Here is a 19057-nt window from a genome sequence, read left to right on the forward strand (position 1 = left end):
CCTCCCCTGTGGTCTTTATTGCTAGATAAATAAATAAATGCATTTGGGCAATCGAGCGTCTTAAAAGAAAACTAATAAAGAAGTGTCTGAAAGTCTGAGCGCAGTTGTGAGTGAACGTGGCACAGCACTCTGCCTGTGTATTTGTTCATTTAATTTTGAAGGGATGAAAGCAGACAGGCATAAAGAGGGGCAGACGCAGGGAGATCACCGCACCGTGTACCGCACTGCTGGGTAGTGTGCCACACAGTCTGCCTCCCTAAAGCAATAAATCTGAAACAGCATAATAGATAAACGCAACTCAGAACACAAAATACCCTGCGAGGGAAAACTAATAAGAAATTGCGCGATTAAGTGGAATCAGAGCTCTTAGGCAGTATCTGGAGATAGGGGGCTGTCGCCATACAAAGAGTGGTACGGGCCAACACAACAGATGAGAGAGCATAGGGACAGGGGGGCCGATGCAGAGAGAGGCAGTGCAGAGAGAGGAGAGAGAGAGAAGAGCTCTATGGATGGGGCATCACATCAGAGGACGCCTCGAGTGTGTCTTGCTCCGTCTTTAAAAGAGAGCCAGGAAAACAGATTAGGAGTGCGCTTTTCTCCAGAGGCAGAGACACAGGCGGCTTTCACCCAGAGCCGGGCGGTTTTGTGGCCCATCTTTGACCTGCCCGGCCCAGAACTAATCTATGTGAGAGGAGCAGTAAGAGAGACAATGAAACAGAGGTCAGCAGAGCTTTGAGGAACAAACGTGCAATCACTTTGTTTAGGATATATATTCACTTGGATAATTCCCCAAATACAGGGGAACACTGTACATTTTTTTTTTTTTTTTAAATAATTAATTCTGGTTTAATGTTTAGATTTCAGATATTCTGTGAAGAGCTCAGTAGTTCAATAAATCTTCAGTCGAATAAAGTGCTTAGTGATTTTAAAAGTTCATATATGACATTTTTATAACGATATCCTGAATTGTTTTTTTCCTCTTATAAATCAAAAACACATAAAAGCTTGAAGAATTAGTTCATAAAAGAAGAACTGATCACATCAGTAAGTTGGAATTACCGTACATTTTGATTTAACTTAATTACAGTAGAATTGTCACATTCCCTGAAATATTGTGGAATTTCAAACTTTTAGACATTTTAAGATTTTAGAATTTTGTTGAGAAAATGAACTAAAGTCATTTGGCTTGCACCCCTCAGTAACTCATGGGTGAAGGGTGTATGTTCGTGTGCGAGTGCGAGTCAATGATAAAGACACAGTCACATTCCTGGAATTAAGGGGTCTCTCGTCAGCAGCAACCTATCTGATCCCTCCTTTTCTGTTGTTTATTGTCTAAAAGTATATTTCAAACTGTTTTTCTATTTTATTTATTTGTATACAATTACATTTTATGTTTTTCCCTACAGCTGAGGGGTAAAAAAAATATTGGGAAAAGTAGGTTGAAACGTTTGAAATAAAATAAATTTCTGAATTAATTACGGTAATTCCTAAACGCTTGTCTCGTCACTCTCAAACCTGCTCTTTTGTTTTGATAATGGTTTAAAGACAGCAAAATAAAAATAAAATAAAACGTTGTTCTATTGACATAAAAAATGTCCAATAAATAGAAAAGGCCAAATCCCTCTAGCCTACTCATGTAGCGATGGACATGTAAAGCAGGAGACCCCATGAACTAAGAGCTTTTTACAGTCGTCTGCAGTTTTTGGCCAGATTCGGTTTTAGTCCTGGATTTTTCACTGACCTTTGTCCATGTTATTTTAGCCCGTACCGTTGTTGCTCAATTTTATTCAAGTAAAAGAAATCCACTCATTTCATAGCGGTACTTGGCATGAAAAACTGAAGGATTACGAAACGATTTACGGCCATACAGTAAAGTGCTCGGCTTGAGAATCTTTAGGTTAAAAAGTTTCCATGACTGTGTAGTGGGAATGTTGGCAGTGCTGTGTGAACATACTCCACCCTCTGTCCCATTCTGGTGTGCCAGGGCCGGGCATTCCTCACCCCTCCAATGGCCAGTATAGTGCCCACTCTTTTCTATTCGCCTGGGTCTCCAATGTGCACAAACCCAAGAGACCTGTTCTCCCTTTGTCCACCAGAACTACTTCACACTAACTACGTCCTTCCTTCCTAACTTCTGCAGACATTTCCTAGTCATTTCCCCTATGCCACAAATGTATCTATATAATATAGTCTTGCTGTCCTCCATGATTTCCTTTAATCAGACTGATTTTGATGGCCAAAAGTAATGATTTGTGCAGACCAGCAGAGGATCACTGTGCTGCTTCCTGGCACGGACAAGCCATGCAAAGAATAAAACCTTGGGCACAAAAAATTGTTGCATTGTGCAAGCCAAATTTTGTTAGTAATCGGACACATTTACAGAGACAAAGTGCAATTGTACCTTTAAATCTCTGTCTTAGGAAATATGCCCAAAAAAAATACACTACACAAACCCAATTTGTCTGCATAATTTTCTTTATTTTTTACGTCACTGTGTGTATCTACATGATCTGTTTGTATATTTTGACTGTATTATTATTCAGGGTAATTTGTGATCTTACTGCAAAGGGTGACACCCTTGAGTCTTGAATGCCAAGGCGGTGGTGAAGTTTCTTTGAGCTTTAGTCCTGGGCCTCATAATGTGGCCAGTAAAACAGCGAGCGGTGGAGCATTGTGGCAGCTTCAGGAGCCTGTGGTAAGAACAGGCTTTTATTAACAGTATCTTCACTAAACTCCCAGCTACACAGACCAAATCAAAATCAAATGAAAAATAAAATAAATTCTATTTTTGTGATACGTATGTCTGTCTTTTATTTATATTTGCTGATAATGTATATCTTAATTGAAATAAAACCGGCTGTTGGTGTGTTATTGTTCAAATGAGAACGAGGTCAACAGTAGGAGACATATGGTGAGTACGAATTATTATTTACACCATACGTGTCCTTTATGGTGATTTATTGTGTGAAAAAAAGTTTTATTTGCATCTTTAGCTTATTATAAAGCTGGAAATGATATTAGAGTTTATTACCATGTTGTAAATCAAATTAACAACATTATGACTATACATTGCAAAAATATATATTTTTGCCAAGGGCCCATAGGCTTTTAACAGCAAAGGCCTGTTTATGAAAGCCCTTAAGAAAATAAATAGTTTAGTCTCAAATCATGGAATTTAATTTGTTCATCTGATAATAATAATAATGATAATAATAATAATAATAACAATAACAATTTGTATTATTAATATTATTCACGTTTTTAATCAATAGGCTATGCCATTTTGCCGTTATTTTATTCTACTGATAGTATACAATATAAATTAAATATTAGATATGTTTTCTTAATGTGGACTCTCCTAAAAAATCGTCAGTAGGATAAGAGCAAGTTTTGTCAAATAACATATGCAAATGTTCTTTTTAAGGGTTAATTGAAACACTGACACTTTTTAAATGTTATGTTTGTGCATATATATATATATATATCTATATAGAGAGAAAGAGTATATATTGTATATAATTATATAATTTCTTCTTTTCACTTGGCTGATTTGCCATAGAAATAGTAGCTGCACAATTATTTCAGAAAAGGACTAAGGCCTCTCCTCTCACAAGTCTCTGTTCATTTATTCTCACAACTAAGAAACATACATCTAAATTAGGATGTATGTACTGACATACACACATTCAGATGTAAATAATTAACTTTCCTAAATGTATGTAGAGGTCAGTGGTGCATTATTAATATGCATCAAGCTGAAGGAATGCTTCGATATTTCGACAATGATGCGCGAGTTGCTCAACGTATAGTCAAAGAAACTGTAGACACAGAGAGATGAGTTTTGCTTGTTTATCATTTGGGTAATGAGACAGACGCAATTATTTTTATTTTATTTAAAAACGGCATTTTTCCCGTATGATACATTCCATATTTGTTTTTTAGAGTTTGATAAAACAATGTCTGCTTTTATCTTTACTTATGACGTTTAATCCCGCTGTGTGCGTGTGGGCGACGTGCAGCAGGAGCCTGAGTAAACATGATGGCACTATTTTCAATAGGCAGAATTCGGCTAAATATCACTGTGCATTGCATTGATATATCCTTCAGCAAAATTCATTCCAGTGAAATTTAGGGGAGATGAAATCGGGCCCGGGGCCTCTGATTCTGACAGAAAACCTCCCTGTTGCAAACTCACAGTATAACGGGACATTGAGATGCACAGGTAGATTTTAGGAAGTCTAATACTCACACTTCGTGATTTATACTGGCCCTAATACTCCTAAAGCCGCAGCTGCTCAGTGGCTATAACAGACTGCACACCGTGTGTCACATTAATAATTCACCTAATAATTTAGGGGCACACCCTGTTGTCGTGAACAACTGCCCTAAATTCTTCTCTGATGTTTGATCACGTTGGACCGCAGGGTCGCTGAGGTGAGCTTGAGGACGCAGCTTCTCCGAAAGGCGCGAAGGGCTTCCATTTTACGCACCGTGATTCCGCTGCTGCTCAAGCTCGCCGTGACTGTGGAGGCATTCTGCGACGCAAAGAAGCTGCTCTTTCATCTCGTCAGCTCCAAAAGGAGGAGGCGACGTGGGACCAGGGGTGTCCCCCCGTTTGTGCGCGCGTGTGTACAAGAGCACGCGTTTGTTCTTGTGTTTGCGTTGAACGAGCGAGAGCAGCGAGTGAGAGGAGAGAGAGGGCTCCGAGGCTAAAACAGATCGGACGCGCGGCGCAGAAGACAGCCGCTTTTGGACACCTTTTGGATAACTAAGCACGCGGAAATAGAACATAAAGACAACTTACTTCCCAGAATCTTCATTTGGCTCATGTTTATTAGCGCTGTCGTTTTCAATGACGCTTGAACGCCTCTTTCCGCGCGACATGGACACATCTGAGGGCGCGCTTTAGACCAGGCTCAGCCGCAGTCTCACGCTCATCGACCGAACTCTCGCTGACTGGAGTCACTTTTTGTGCCACTTCTTTAAAGGTGTCTTTTTTGGCTTCCGGCAACAGCGAAGGAGAAGAGTCCAAGTGTTCCTCTCTCACTTTTGGAAGCTGAACTTTTAAAGGAAAATGGGGCTTTGAGTTCGTTGGCAGATCTCCCCCGCTATAATGGTACGTGCTGTGTAACTCAATTGTTGCCCTCAGCTGATCCAGGGTAAAGTAACGCAACAAATCAGCGCAAAGCTCGTGTCTTTAACTTCGCAGTTTTAATGATGTTCAGAAACAGACGGGACTGTTGAGCCACACACCTGCGCGCACCCGTGTGTTGGCTCAAACTTTCTTATCAAACTTGTTTAGCCTATATGTTTAAGTTGGATCGAACTCCAATGGTTCTAATACAGTATTTAAAGTGCTTTGCATAGACTGAAAACCCCTGTGTCCTCAGAGCTGCAGTAACGCACGCACTCAATTGTTTGCAGAGCATTTCAATGAAGCCGTGACAAAGACGAGACTCATCATCAAACAGAAAAATACACACGTTTTCACATTGTCAAAGAGAGACGCTTCGAACCGCAGTGTGCGCACTTTATGACAGTTATTCATCTGCACCTTACACTTTACGCACTGGAAAGAAGTGAAAGAGAAACGTGTGCGCTCTTTGACCCCCTCACTGCGGTTAGGAGTGTTTTCTGTGACTTAATATCGCCTATTCAAAAGTGATGTTTATTAGTTTAAATATATACTACACACACACACACACACAAATATATATATATATACATATATATATATATATATATATATATATATATATATATATATATATATATATCGTTTAGTTTACATAGGCCTGTGACCTAGATTTTTTAATGATTATTGTTCTTACATTTTGTTATTTTGTAGCTTTTATACAAAAAATATTTTGTAGTTGTAATACAATCACATTTCACATTTTTTAAAAATAGATTCACCTGCAATTGCAGGTGGAGAAAAAAAGTGCTATTGGAAAAAAAAGAGAATTATTCCATTTGTAGCATGAGAATGATGGTGCTGTTTGTAACAAAACTGCACTGAAATGTCATATTTTAGGAAGTGTTTTGGATAAGTTGGCTGCAGCCACAGGCCTCTGAACACCTGCTCTCTGACTTCACTGGAGGAACGTGTTTCTCAAATAAGCATTTGATATCTTACTGTTGGACAAGTCATTTTACAAATCTTCTAATATTCTGCTCACACTGCATTATCACCTAAACTGTATCAGCCTATGATTGATATGCAGCACATTACATAAGGTAAAGTGATTTGCGATTCATGACTTTCCAATTATCTCTCTGCTTTTCTGAAGACCAAAGTGCAATCCAGGTACACTTGACCACAAGCTCAAAGATTCAAATCAGCTTTTTGTTCTGACCACTTTGTTATTTCTTGAAAATTCTACTAAACCAAGTTGTTAAAGTGTTTGTGGTTGATTCTGGTGAAAATCTGAAATGATCTCAACAAACTTCCTCCTTAAGTCATGTTTCACTGTGTGTGTTTTGTAATACTAATCTATGATTACTACTTTTTGTGGTAAACTCCAAAACCACAAGGAAATCTCCCAGTGGATCAGTTGAGAGACAAAGGCCGTATTGTCCAGGCGCTAACCTCGTTGTTAAATGCACTTACCAATGTGGCTGCACTGTGGTTTGTATGAATGGAGACTATATGAGAAGGCGCCAGTGGAATTGAATTACCTTTTATATAGAGGTTAGTGGCAAATGGCAAAATGATTGGGCATGGCAGGTTGAAAGTTATATCTGGCACAGTCATATCTAAAGGCCACGGTCCACAGCCAGTCGAGCAAGATCAGGAGAGGAGTGATTCAGGGGTGTGTCAATAAGAACACTGTTTAAACTTGTCTCATCGACACACTTTTGGGCTTGATGAAAGAAGATATCTATGAGTCTATTGTGGCATACTTAAACTAGGAGTCAGTTTAGACTTGTGCAAAAGGTGTAGCCATGCAAGGTCATGGTGAATTGTTTTAATATGATATGTTGTTAATGCAGGATTCTGTAGAATTTATAATTATATGCTTAACTGAAGAATATAATTTTAGCATAGGTTATGGTCTTATGTTATGTTTTTTCCTAAGTCACAATTAAATTAGACATGAATCCAAAAAGGTCTTGGATTTGAACCTGCACAGCATGGGCCTTTCTGTGAGCAGTTTGCGTGTTCTCCCTATGTTTGCGTTTCAACAGATTCATAATCTCAGAGTTTCCTGGTCAAATAAATGTAAATAGTACCTTTTTTGACACTGAAACCGAATTTTAAATTTGATGATCATCTTTATACTTTACACATTGTGTAACTGCATTCACAGCCACAGCTGCCCTGGGACAGATTGTTAAAATTGTAATAGTCATTGTGCTTCTATTGGCCCATAACCTTTAACAAACACACACTCACACAGTAATTAAGACACAAGGTTGAAGTCATGGTCATGGTCAACACAACTGTAGTGGTTGGTCTCTTTTATCATTAAAAAATGATACACTTTTTACCCGTTTTACCTCATTTCATGAAGTTTCTGATGAACTTATGTCACATATTTCACTCTGAGGCATTTATAAATGTTTTTTTGCCGAAGTAAACAAAAGTGAATTTACACTCATACCTCCTGCTGTTAGGCCTCTTTTTACTGAAATGTTTCACACCATGCACTTCTCTCCCCATCCAAATCCCCCCATTTACTATTGTATAAAAAATTACTGCTCCATTAAGCCAAATGCAATCTTCAGCACTACTGTATATCTTGGCTCTGCTTCTGACCCAACAAAACCTTCAGGACTCAAATTCGAGGGAAAAAATAATTAGCTCAACCACCAAGTCTTCCTGCTTTTTTCAACGTTTCTCATCTTTCTTACTCTCCACTTTTTCTGCCTACAACCCCTCGAGAGTGCTGTGTGAAAAATCATATTTTTCAACATTTTTCCCTGAGGTATCTTTGGCAGGGGCTCACACGTCGGCCGTTTGTGTCTTTCAAACAGCCCTCACACACCGTGGAACAGATCGCCGATGCAGGCCGTCATCTTTGAAGCTCCTGCCATCTCCGCGCAGGTTTGCTGGACTATCCCCATCCCCTCAACCATCCCCCCGTTCATATCCATCAACTTGGCAGCGCAAACTCCAGCCACAAAATCAGTCTGATGAAACACAATGCGGTTGATAATAATTACAGTTTTTAAAGATGGACAGGTCGTGGTGGATGTTGGCAATTGCAAAAGCTTTTCTGGACAAGTGACGTGTCAGCCAGGTGCAAGTTTGAGTTTGGAGTTGGATGTTTTTGAGATCATTGATACGTTGCCATTCAAGTTTGCTTTAAAATGTAGCCATACGGCACTTTTATACAAAAGCCAATGAGAGTGTGCCGGTTTGGAAATGCAAGTCTTTGGACATATGGCTGTTGACACACATGACAGAGAACGAAGAATCAGCCAAGAGAAGATTTAAGTTGGTGTAGAGGAGTGCATTCTTTTGTCAGGCAATCACTACCTTAAATCAGATCTCTTCACCAGCATCCTGCTTGTATTTCTGTGGAGTGTCTCAATTAACACATTTGCATTGGGAGAGAGGACGGACTCCAAATAGGTCACTGACTCAATCTCCCGCCTCCGAATCCTCCCTCTAAAATGTTAATTAAGGAGAGCTTTGAGGTTTTTTAGCTAAGGGCTGGCCATATGGGCTGGGCATATGCTGTACATATATATAGTTCGATATATAATTCATACAGTGCTGCAGGAGAGAGGGTTTGAGGCCATGCGTTTTTTGGGGTGCACTACAAAGAAAGGCAGTTTGGTCTCCCAGGAGCTTCGTGTGTTCATTAGCTACATGTTATTCATTGTTGCACAATGGCATAGAAGTTCATCAGCACCTGTTATTTTGGCTGACAGCATGTCTTTTTAAATGCCTTTGTTTTTTGCAGTCAATGTAGTTAATCCTAGATAGAAAGATGTATTATGAAAAAGCATGACTGATTGAGATTTGTTATAAAGTCAGATAATGGATATTTCTCACATAATTCCATTTTAATGAGTCCCATTTCTAGCTGAACAAGGCGGCACAAGCCAATGGAAAGCACTCGGATTTTTGGGTTTCTGTCAACCAATCGGAAATTACCTGCTTGTTCACCTGACTCCGTTTCTGGCCCGCAACAGCCAATCAGAGAGTGTCCAGCACAACTGACAGTGAATTCATTAGTTTGTGGCTTTATTGCAGGGGCCCACACAGGTGCCATGGACTGGGGCCATGTTCCTGACCATCACCCAATCAGATCCATCGTCCTGCTCTGACCCACAGGGGCGATGGCTGAACGCAATAGACATATTTGTCTCTATGATGCCCTCCCTACCACGATGTCTTCCAGCCCATCAGCAGGCCTCGCTCTCTTCTATTGGCTCCATTCTCTTGTTACGCTTCAACAATAGGTGCTGTGTTGCCCCATAAGAAGCTGGAGGCAAATGCAATAAAAAAGCCACACAAAAAAAGGAAAATGTTTACGGTCCAATAAAGTTGATTAGAAAGTGCACAATTGCAGAAAAATGTAGGGTTGTGAATACAGATTATCTGTAATAAAAAAGAAGAGAAAGAGAAAAGGAGAAGGTTTGCTATAGGCCTCTCCTTGCAAAGCATATGAATAGCCTTTGTTTTCACCACAACTCAGGGCTGTGTGGTCTGCCAACGTCTGGCTCTTATTATGGGGTTTGTGTCTGTAAGTGCTGTGCACGTGTGGCTAGTGAGAGTGCGTGGAGCAGGGGCGGGGAGCAGTGTATAGATGCAGGTGATTATATTTTCAAGAGCTACACTTCTCTAGTGCATGAGTGTCTTTACATGTCTCTACACTCCACTCGAACTGTTCTCTCTCTGCTCCTGGTTTACCAAACAGAAGCGGCTCAGGGTCTGGAGCTGGCATAGACATGTGTGCACGCTTTTTATCCGTTAAAGTTGCAAAATGAAATAGGATTTCACAGAAGTGCACAGTGACTGTGGGATTTGGGCTCCCTTCAGCTAAGCAGAGGGGGATAGGGTGATCCAATCAACAGTAGAACTGCAAGGAGAGCCCATTTCACAGCTCCCGGGCCTGCCAGAACCCTGCCTGCCTGCAGACTCAGAATACAAATGACGAAGCTCATTGCAAACTTAGGCACAAACAGCAGGCTGGCTTAAATCAATGGGCACATTATCTTTCTGAAGAAAAAGGTTGTTCTCTGGCAGCTCTATTGAATGGAAATGTGATCTCAAATGAATTGTATAACTATTTGTATATGAATGTATTGTGGTATTAATTTATTATTTTACACGATTTAATGCTGATGCTTTCCTTTGTAGGCTACTGACACCTATCTGGTAAACGACGATCCTGCCCGAGGCCCAGGGATGCCTGAATGTTTCCTCGTGTCCGACACCTACAGGGTACAAACACATGCTCACATCACATGTGTCTTTGTTTCTACGGGCTGCATTTCCTTTTTCAATCTATCATTGTGGGAATTATGTGATTTTTTTGAGTGCCCTATCATGCATTTATATCCACTGTCAACATAACCATCCTCAAGTCAACTTTAATGCTGACGCACGTATATATTCACCTGTTCTTACCAAACCATGTATATATTTTTTATTGTGTTTCACAGCACTTTTCAGTTGTTTTCATGCCCTATCTAAAAAAAAAGATAGAAAAAAAAAAACCTCGTACATTGCATATTCTTCTTGCTCGGCTATGGTAGAAACAATGATCAGCTTTTGTACTCTGTTTACCTTGCGCTGTAGCTGCCAGGTTTCGGAGCTCCATGTATATATCCAGTATACATCTGAGTGGCGTGCGCTCTACGAGTGCACATGTATAAACAGCTCCAACAATATTGACTCTAAGGCGCAGTAAATGGTACAGTTACATGCACTTTCCACTCGCATGTTTTCTTCCTTTTGAACGGCAGCCTCAACCACCTGTCTCACACATTCGGCATGCTGATTGTAGCATCAGTTTGTCCCATCATTTCAATATTTAATAGTTTAGCCACAGGCAATGATAAACAGAAAGTATATAGTGCTGTCTGTCAATGAGATGCCATAACACGCTCACATTAGACATGCCATATGGTTTTCCCGTGTGCTTTTTGATGGCAAACATCATCCAAACCACATGAGGCGGGTGAACACCACTAAGTTACATAAGTGAGGATCGGGGATTGGGAGAAAAAAACCTTGTCACTTCTGTTGTATGTTTACTTGTGACAGCCACAAAAGATTGTTGAGAGGATAATTCTAATCTAAAATTCCATAAATAGCAACTGAGAAAAACACAAAAAGAGAAGGGAGAGTGGAGAGCACACAAAGACTTGGGGGTTTGGGTCGGTGCCGTGGAGGGTGTGGTTTGGAAACAAGAGAAAGCCGCGAAAATGCACAGACGTCAACTTCATGTTTTTGTCTTTTGTAGAAGGAGTATACTTCATTCTTGTCTTCTGACATGTTCAGTAAAGTTCAGTAAAGAGACAAAATGAGCAATTGTGTGTTCACATCACTGACACAAAAAATACTTACTTCATCCAAGAAAGTACACATGATTTGTTTTAGAACTTGCATCATTTCAAAATTCAGTAAAAATAAACATGTAACTAAAGCATCTTGAAACAAGGTCCGAATTAAGACTTTACAAATACATCTGACAGCTGATAAACTTTCCTACAATTCTTACAGTTTTTCTTTGTCGCGTCCCTGTATGCTTGCCTGTGTGATGTAGTTTCACTGCGTACACGTGTGCTATTGTGGCTTGTGCGTCTTAGTATCCTACACAGGCTGAGGTCTCGTAAAGCTGCACAACTTCATATCCCCCTGAAAAACTTGGCACTGGAGCCCCGGGTGACTTCAACCTCCGAAACCGCACCCTATAGTCCTTACAACACACCGCTTTTGTACAGCCATAATACACACAGATGACATATGCACATATGGGGCGGCATTCACACGGTCTCAGTAACATGCACACCAGGCAGAGGCTTATGGGTAATTGCGGCACTCTGCCTGCATATATGAGTTTGATTAGGGCCGAGAAGCGAGGAGGATAAAGCCAAGCCTGATTAGAAACAGAGCGCATTGCTTCCATACAATAGCTCTCACAATGAAACTGCTATATACTTGTCTATTATCCTCTATTGTTTACTACACGAGCGGAGCTGGAAATAATAAGGTTTAGAGTGCATTCTCCTCATGGATATAGGGTCATTTAACAGCGGAGAGATTTGGCACTCCTCAAATTCAGAAATCAGACATCATATTGTTGTATGCAAAATGTTATGTGTTAGGGAAATAGACATATTTACTCATTAGATTTGAAAAGCAAGAGGTCATCGAAACACAACTCTGGCAAATAAATATTCTTTGAGAACTCAAACCTATCATTCCAAAATGATTAAGTTTTTTATAATTACAAAATGATTTCATGTTGGCTCCTTGGCAGGTATGGCTGAAATAATAATAATAAGCTTTGGCTATTTATGGCCAGGGATTATTTTCAAGATGTGCGGCTCCATTGAGAAAACACTGCAACTGAAAGTGACACAATTCTCAGTCCAAACTTGAACGAGAAAGATGACTTCTGCTGCAGTGATATGATATTATAGATATGCGTTGGCGTGGTTTGAAATCAGAACTGGGTGGGAGCGTGAACGCCGGAGCCAGGGAGAAAGAAGGGAGAGGGAGGGAGGGAGAGTGAGCAGAAACTTTCTCTAAAGTTCGAGCGGAGCTTTCACTGTGGAGCGAGTGAGTGAGGCGGGGTTTCAGCCCGGACTAAGCCACAGCAGCTTTTGCAATGCGGCACCGTAGCGATCCTCCATCCAACTTTATTATCTTCTTCTCCAAAGCCGGTCCCTAGACCCGACCATGTACTCTCCTTACTGCTTGACACAGGTACGGACCGCAGCACTCTCGCCCGCTGCATTTGTCTGCATGCGCCACTTTTCCGGCTTTTGTCCGTGCGCGCGTCACTATTCGCGTGTCGCGTTATTGCGCAGTGACGCTTCTTGTCATTTATTTAGAACAATTGTCTCTCCAGCTCTAACGCGCTCTCCCACTTTGACCTCGCACACTTTTGGAGCGCGCGCTTCTTTTCCCGCTGCAATCGAAAGCCGCCCAACAAGTTCTTGTGCGTCTCGTTGCGCACGGTTTGGAAAGAAAATGGCGCGTCTCTCAAATATTTGATATAAAACGGAGGTTGGGGATAGGAGAGAGTAGAAGGTGTGCGCGGACAGCAGTGCGTCCGTGGATGTTTCTTAGAGACTGTGAGTTGTGTTTCCAGAGTCAGATCGAGCCGTGACAGGGCGGGCGGCGGGACACTTCATGTTAGAGCGGAAAGGACGCACGGGAACAGCGGTCTGCCCGGTCCTCAGCCGTGTCCGCGCTGACCGACCGGGGGCCTTTAAGGACAGTGGACACGTTCAACTGCTGACCACCATCTTTTCATATGTTTCACCGCAGCGCCCAACTTTCAGAATAACATCAGGCCTATGTGCGCGGCGGTTACAATGTGGGCGTGTGTTATAACATGTCACCTCAAAAGACTTTTGACCTTTTACGAAAACAAACGGTTACGGTTGATTTAAAACAGCGTGGATGCGTGTGAGTTAGTTAATGTGTTATTCTAGTGAATAAGCATTCAGTCTGTTGCATTATCTCATCTGCAATTTTAAACCTGGACTATGATAAGGAAACAACTTGTATTTGTCTAATATGGGGAATTCCAGACAAGGGGGGAAATCTATGGCTACTATAAAATTGCACCCTAACTGAAGCTCTAACCTATTACACAGTTTGTAATTCTGAACAATATTAAAAAAATAATTCAAGCTACAGAGAGAGATCACTGCACATTTGGGGCCTCCTTTCTGACCATTTACGCAGAAACGTCTCATTGGCACACGTTTATTATAACACAGTCAGAATTTAAACTACAACGAGGTAGTTATTTGCCTCTTATTTTAAAAATAGCCTCTGTCGACTATAAAATAATTTTACACTTTGAAATTGACATTTTAAATATGAGTATTCATAGCCTACATGTTGGTGTATTGAAGACACTTTTGTTGCAATAGAAAACAAGATTTTCTCTTAACGTTTTAGCTTATTAAATGGGTTCATAAAATGTATGCTATTCTATTCATGCATTATCTTATTTTTACGTGCATGTTTCCTTCACATTAAATTACAATTGAAAAGGTCAAGCTCCAGGTGACCTTTCAGGCCTGAATATAGTGTTACTGTTTTAAAATTAAATTATAAATAATAATTCCTTAGAGAATAATCAGAGTGAGCACTTCTTCAGTGTTGATGCCCAGTGCGGTCCGGGCAGAGACACAGTAACAGAAGAGAAGCTGCCGCGCACGAGGCTCCGCTCAGGCCGCCTCTGAGACATGGGGCAGATTTACACCGTGCACCAAATAAGCACGAAGACTTGTTTACTTTAGGGCCAACGTATCTAAAGGTCTACAACAAGCTCCTTTTTAGGGCAAAAGCACACTATTTTATATCAAAGCTAAGTTAAGGGGCCATGGACTGTTATGCTAAATGCGCCAGAAGTCGACTTTCATGCAACGCTTTATATCGTTATTTATTAGATCGACTTAGGGTCATGACTTGTTTATTTTGATCACATGATATGTCTATATGTTACTGTCACTGGAACCTTTCACCAACTACGTTTTAAATTTAAACTAGGTTTCTGGAGTTTTTAGAAATCGGCGTTGCAGATCATATTGTTATCAATACTCATGCACGTTATCAATACTCATGCACGTTATCAATACTCATGCACGTTATCAATACTCATGTTGTTATCAATACTCATGCACGTTATCAATACTCATGTTGTTATCAATACTCATGCACGTTATCAATACTCATGCACGTTATCAATACTCATGCACGTTATCAATACTCATGCACGTTATCAATACTCTTGTTGTTATCAATACTCATGTTGTTATCAATACTCTGCATTGCCTGGCGGCGGCAGGAATCAATGATGTATTCGATTTGTCCAGAAGAAATACGTCCATCAACCCCACTGCATATTTAGAGCAGACCATTTTCCATGCTGCGTTGCAAAGGTCCGCATCGAGTTTCCTCTTTCTTTCCATTAATCAAAATTAATTGGCAGCAGATCCTCTCGCACGAGCCGTCATGAGCGCGTGCTGCTCATGTGCTGGTGGCTACATATTGATCTTCTTTTTTCGGTGCTGCTTTTAAGCTGTGTCTCCCTTGTCGCGCGTATGATATTTGCGCAAGCTTACTTCTCCACATCGCCCGGTTCAGCTGTAATGACGCCTGTATCTGCAGCGTTCAACTTGACGTGTGGCACCTTTCTTTTTTATAACATTCCCTTATGGTTTCTTTTTGTCACGAAGTAATTCTATTGTATACATATTTGCTTATCGTAAACTGCTTAATAATCTAGTGGTGGAACAATTAACCTTAATTATATACGTTTTACAGTACGCTTTGGTGGAATATCCCCTGATGACGGACGTGCGCGGCCTGGAGCACACGCACCAAACACCTGAAGCTTTTGTGCGACTCAGGGCCCATTTCTTACCTCTGCATTTGTGCATTTGCGTAAAGTTTTAATGCAGTTTGAAGGTCACGGAGGCGTCGTTAATTAAAACTTTTATGTGCTTCGTTTTGAAATCAATTACTCCGTTAAGCCTTCCAGCTTATCCAAATGAGATGTGGGCTGTTAATATAGGCTGCACGTCTTACAGCTCTGCCAACTTTTGAAGCTCAAAAACTCTGAGATGTTAGACAATCTGCCGCAGATTGTTGAACTATTCAATTCACACAGAACATTCTTATTTGCTGACGTTATGCACATTCTTATAAGTGTACAACGTCCAATAATTTGTAGTTCTAATGTCTTTTAGATTTGGACATCAAGTGATTCCTTGAAACGCACCCAGCCTGGCGTTCTGGCGAGACTCACAAATATTATAATGAAAGCTATATGAAGTTTAGCTCTGCCATATAACCATGGCAACAAGAAAATAAATATGAGATTTTGTAGTATCTTTGGTAGAAAGATAAAGGGTTCATCTGAACAAAGCGTCTGTGAATCAGTGCATATGGAGAAGTAAGTGAAGTCTGGATGGCAATATGTGAGAAGCCAACACATCCCTTGTTATCCAAATGAATCCAGTTTACTTAAATTGTGTTTTTGATGTCAGTTTTGCATAAGGAGCCTCTCGTATTAGTCAGATCAAGTGTTAGTCTGTCGTGTAGGCTGATCTCATTTTCCATCACTTTCTTCATCCATAAAGATAATAACGTTGGACTGGTTAAGAGTGCAGCCAGTGGAGAGTAGAGCTGCAGTGGTCAGTGGGTAAAAGCACTCTGCCAACTGTGCCAGTGCGTCAGGCCGGCACGGCCCAAAGGTACATTGTGTTCTTTTGACTTATTCATCCTTTGTACTGGAGGCAGACCAGGTCCCCCTTTCTCAGCTTGTCCAAAAGTGAGAGTGTTAAACACTCTGAATAATTTTGAATTATATTTTGCTGATTTGTCCTGGGAGTTTGTTGGTGCGCAATAAAATTTAAATTAATATAATTAATTTGAACATAGAAAATCACACGTTATGCTCTCAGGATAATACTGTTTCAAATTGTTTAGCTGTATTTAAAGGATTTGTCAAGGAAGAACGTTCTTGAAGCTGTTTTGTAGCGTAGTCCGAGGGACCATGCGTGGTGTTGTGGTTTGTGTAAATGTTTCTTTCAGCAGCTCTGCTTATCCCTTATCTGTGCAGTCTTTCTGACCACCCATGCAAAATGGATTCATCATGCTTAACTAAGGCAATTGGCACAACAGGGTAATAGGTGGTTGTCCCCTGGATGGATGGCTGTGTGTGTGTGTGTGTGTGTGTGCCTGTTTGCCTGTCCTCTGCCTCCGAGTGTGGATTTGGTTTAGGCTGGTCTATGGCCAGTGGAAGCAGCGGCCCCTATGGCACTCTGGTGTTGCTCTGTGATATAGTTGTGTTAACCTCTCCATACAGCACACACACGCACGCACACACACACGCACGCACACACACACGCACACACGCACACACGCACACACGCACACACGCACACACGCACGCACACACATGCATGTACGCACGCACGCACACACACACGCACGCACGCACACACACACACGCACGCACACACACACGCACGCACACACACACACACGCACACACGCACGCACACTCAATGCTACTGTATGTTTGTAAGTAGTCAGTAGACTTTGTGAATCACCTCTGTTGTTACACAAGCAAAAACACATTCTATTTTAGCCCTTGTCGTTATTGTTTGGCTGTGCTAAAAGTTCAGGTGAAAATGTGATAATTGAATTGTGACTGTTGATTAAAATGCTCCCAAATTTAATCATCGAATGTGCGACAACATGCAGTTTACGGTTATTTAAAGTGTCTGTTAGGACTCCATGTGTGAGAAGATCAGCAGCTGCACCTTCCTGGCTTGTCTTCCTCCCCTCTCCACCTCCTCAATTAGCTCCTTCAGGACCAGTAACGGTTAGTGAGAGGAGTGCTTTGTACAGGGATGAGGCACGCTGGTTGTTGTTGTTTGTCTCTGGTGCTCCCATGCATCCTCCTCCATCCCCCCTCGCCATCATCCATTGGTGTGTTTTCAATCTTTTTGATTTTCTCAGAGGCTTTTTTGTGTGGATAACCTCGCTGAATGGGACAATGCAGTCTAGCGTGAAATTAAAGCTCTTAGTTAGTTTGGAGTTGCTCAAAAGAGGATTTTACACATGCATGCATTCATACACCCTCCCATACGCTATAGATATAGCTAATTAGAGGAAGTACACCCTATGCCGAGCATCAAGGGCCTAATTAAAAGAATAGGGGGGACTTCAGTGCGTAAGATCTGGGCTGAATCAGCTCAGGCATAGTGTCTTTATGCAGTGTGTGACCAGTGCAGGCAGAAGAATAAGGAACAGGCTGATATATGTGGTGAGTAAATGAAGAAAACCATTGGATTAACTGCCGCGACGTTCACAACAGACTATGCTAATTGTGACAACTTTAGGCTTCATTTTGGATGCATAAAATTTCAACTTCAGTTAGAGAATGCAACGTAGATGTGCAATGGTACCATGGAAACCAATTGTATTATTAACAAACCTAATTTAAGTTCAAGTTCTCTTTATTGTGCCACTGTGTTAAGTTATTTTTGTCCATAGCCAACTGTAAGCCTTATATACATATCTTTAAACATTAAGGAACTCTATGGACCCGTCCCAAACCTGCACAAATGAAGAGCATTCACTCAAACCTTACACAAATTAAAGTACAGGCTAATAAGATGTAGATCTTTTGCCGTGACAAACATAAAAACAAAAAAGAAGACCCTGATTTAAACTCTTGACTCTTTGACAAACACAAAAAATTGAACACAAAAAATGAAAATACATTGTACTTACAGAGGAGCTACAATAATAGCCTGCCGCACTCCACTGGCTAAGTAAGGTCATTTATTCTAGTGGCAGTGGCAGATACAGACAGATGAATAGCAGGAGCTGTTGACATTGAGTGAAGGACGCATAGTGCAAATATCCAGCAGCTCAAACAAACTATCTTACACAGTCTAATGCCAGCGTTACTTCCTCATTGTCACTAGTACTCGGGCTGTCTCGAATACAGCCAGTGTCCAGTGGGCCCAGTGAGACAGACTGTGTGGAACAAAGTGTGCTGCTCTCTGATCCCTCCCTCCCTCTCTCACTGTTTCTCTCCCCACGTCCTGTCGAGAGTCGTTTTGGCCGCAATCCAGCGGTGGAAAAATCTATAAGCCGTTGCGTAACATACCGTATCTTTACCTTGGTTGAACCCGGTACAAGATCCACAGCTAAAGGCAGCAGCAGCAGCAGCAGCAGCAGCAGCAGCAGCAGCAGCAGCCGACAGAAGCAGAGAGTGGCTTCTTTGTGGCCAGTTCGCAGTGTGTCCTTCATATAAACAGTGCCACAGTGCTTTGATGAAAGGCTGCAGAAGATATATGTTTGACAGGTTCTAGAGTCGCGCCAATAACA

At 41.2% G+C, this 19057-nt stretch overlaps 2 protein-coding genes across 12 annotated transcripts in view; both read left to right on the forward strand.

Annotated features, from left to right (window-relative positions):
• plppr2b (phospholipid phosphatase related 2b) overlaps nt 1-19057 on the forward strand; it is a 177060-nt gene that overhangs the window by 88649 nt on the left and 69354 nt on the right. The window lies entirely within an intron of this gene.
• The window catches only part of nfixa (nuclear factor I/Xa), an 80464-nt gene continuing 66504 nt past the window's right edge, over nt 5098-19057 (forward strand). For 9 of the 11 annotated variants that reach the window (XM_072463158.1, XM_072463165.1, XM_072463166.1 and 6 more), the window contains exons 1-2: nt 7983-8047; nt 10316-10399. In XM_072463158.1, the coding sequence (XP_072319259.1) occupies nt 8006-8047; nt 10316-10399 (126 nt within the window). In that variant the 5' untranslated portion in view covers nt 7983-8005. Of the gene's footprint in view, nt 5117-7982; nt 8048-10315; nt 10400-12680; nt 12893-19057 lie in introns of those variants that run through there. The other 2 variants (XM_072463160.1, XM_072463162.1) reach the window with 2 other exon arrangements.

Source organism: Eucyclogobius newberryi, unplaced genomic scaffold (assembly GCF_026437365.1).
Source record: "Eucyclogobius newberryi isolate DKJ021-1_F unplaced genomic scaffold, fEucNew1.0.hap1 SCAF_4, whole genome shotgun sequence".
Lineage (NCBI taxonomy): Eukaryota > Metazoa > Chordata > Actinopteri > Gobiiformes > Gobiidae > Eucyclogobius > Eucyclogobius newberryi.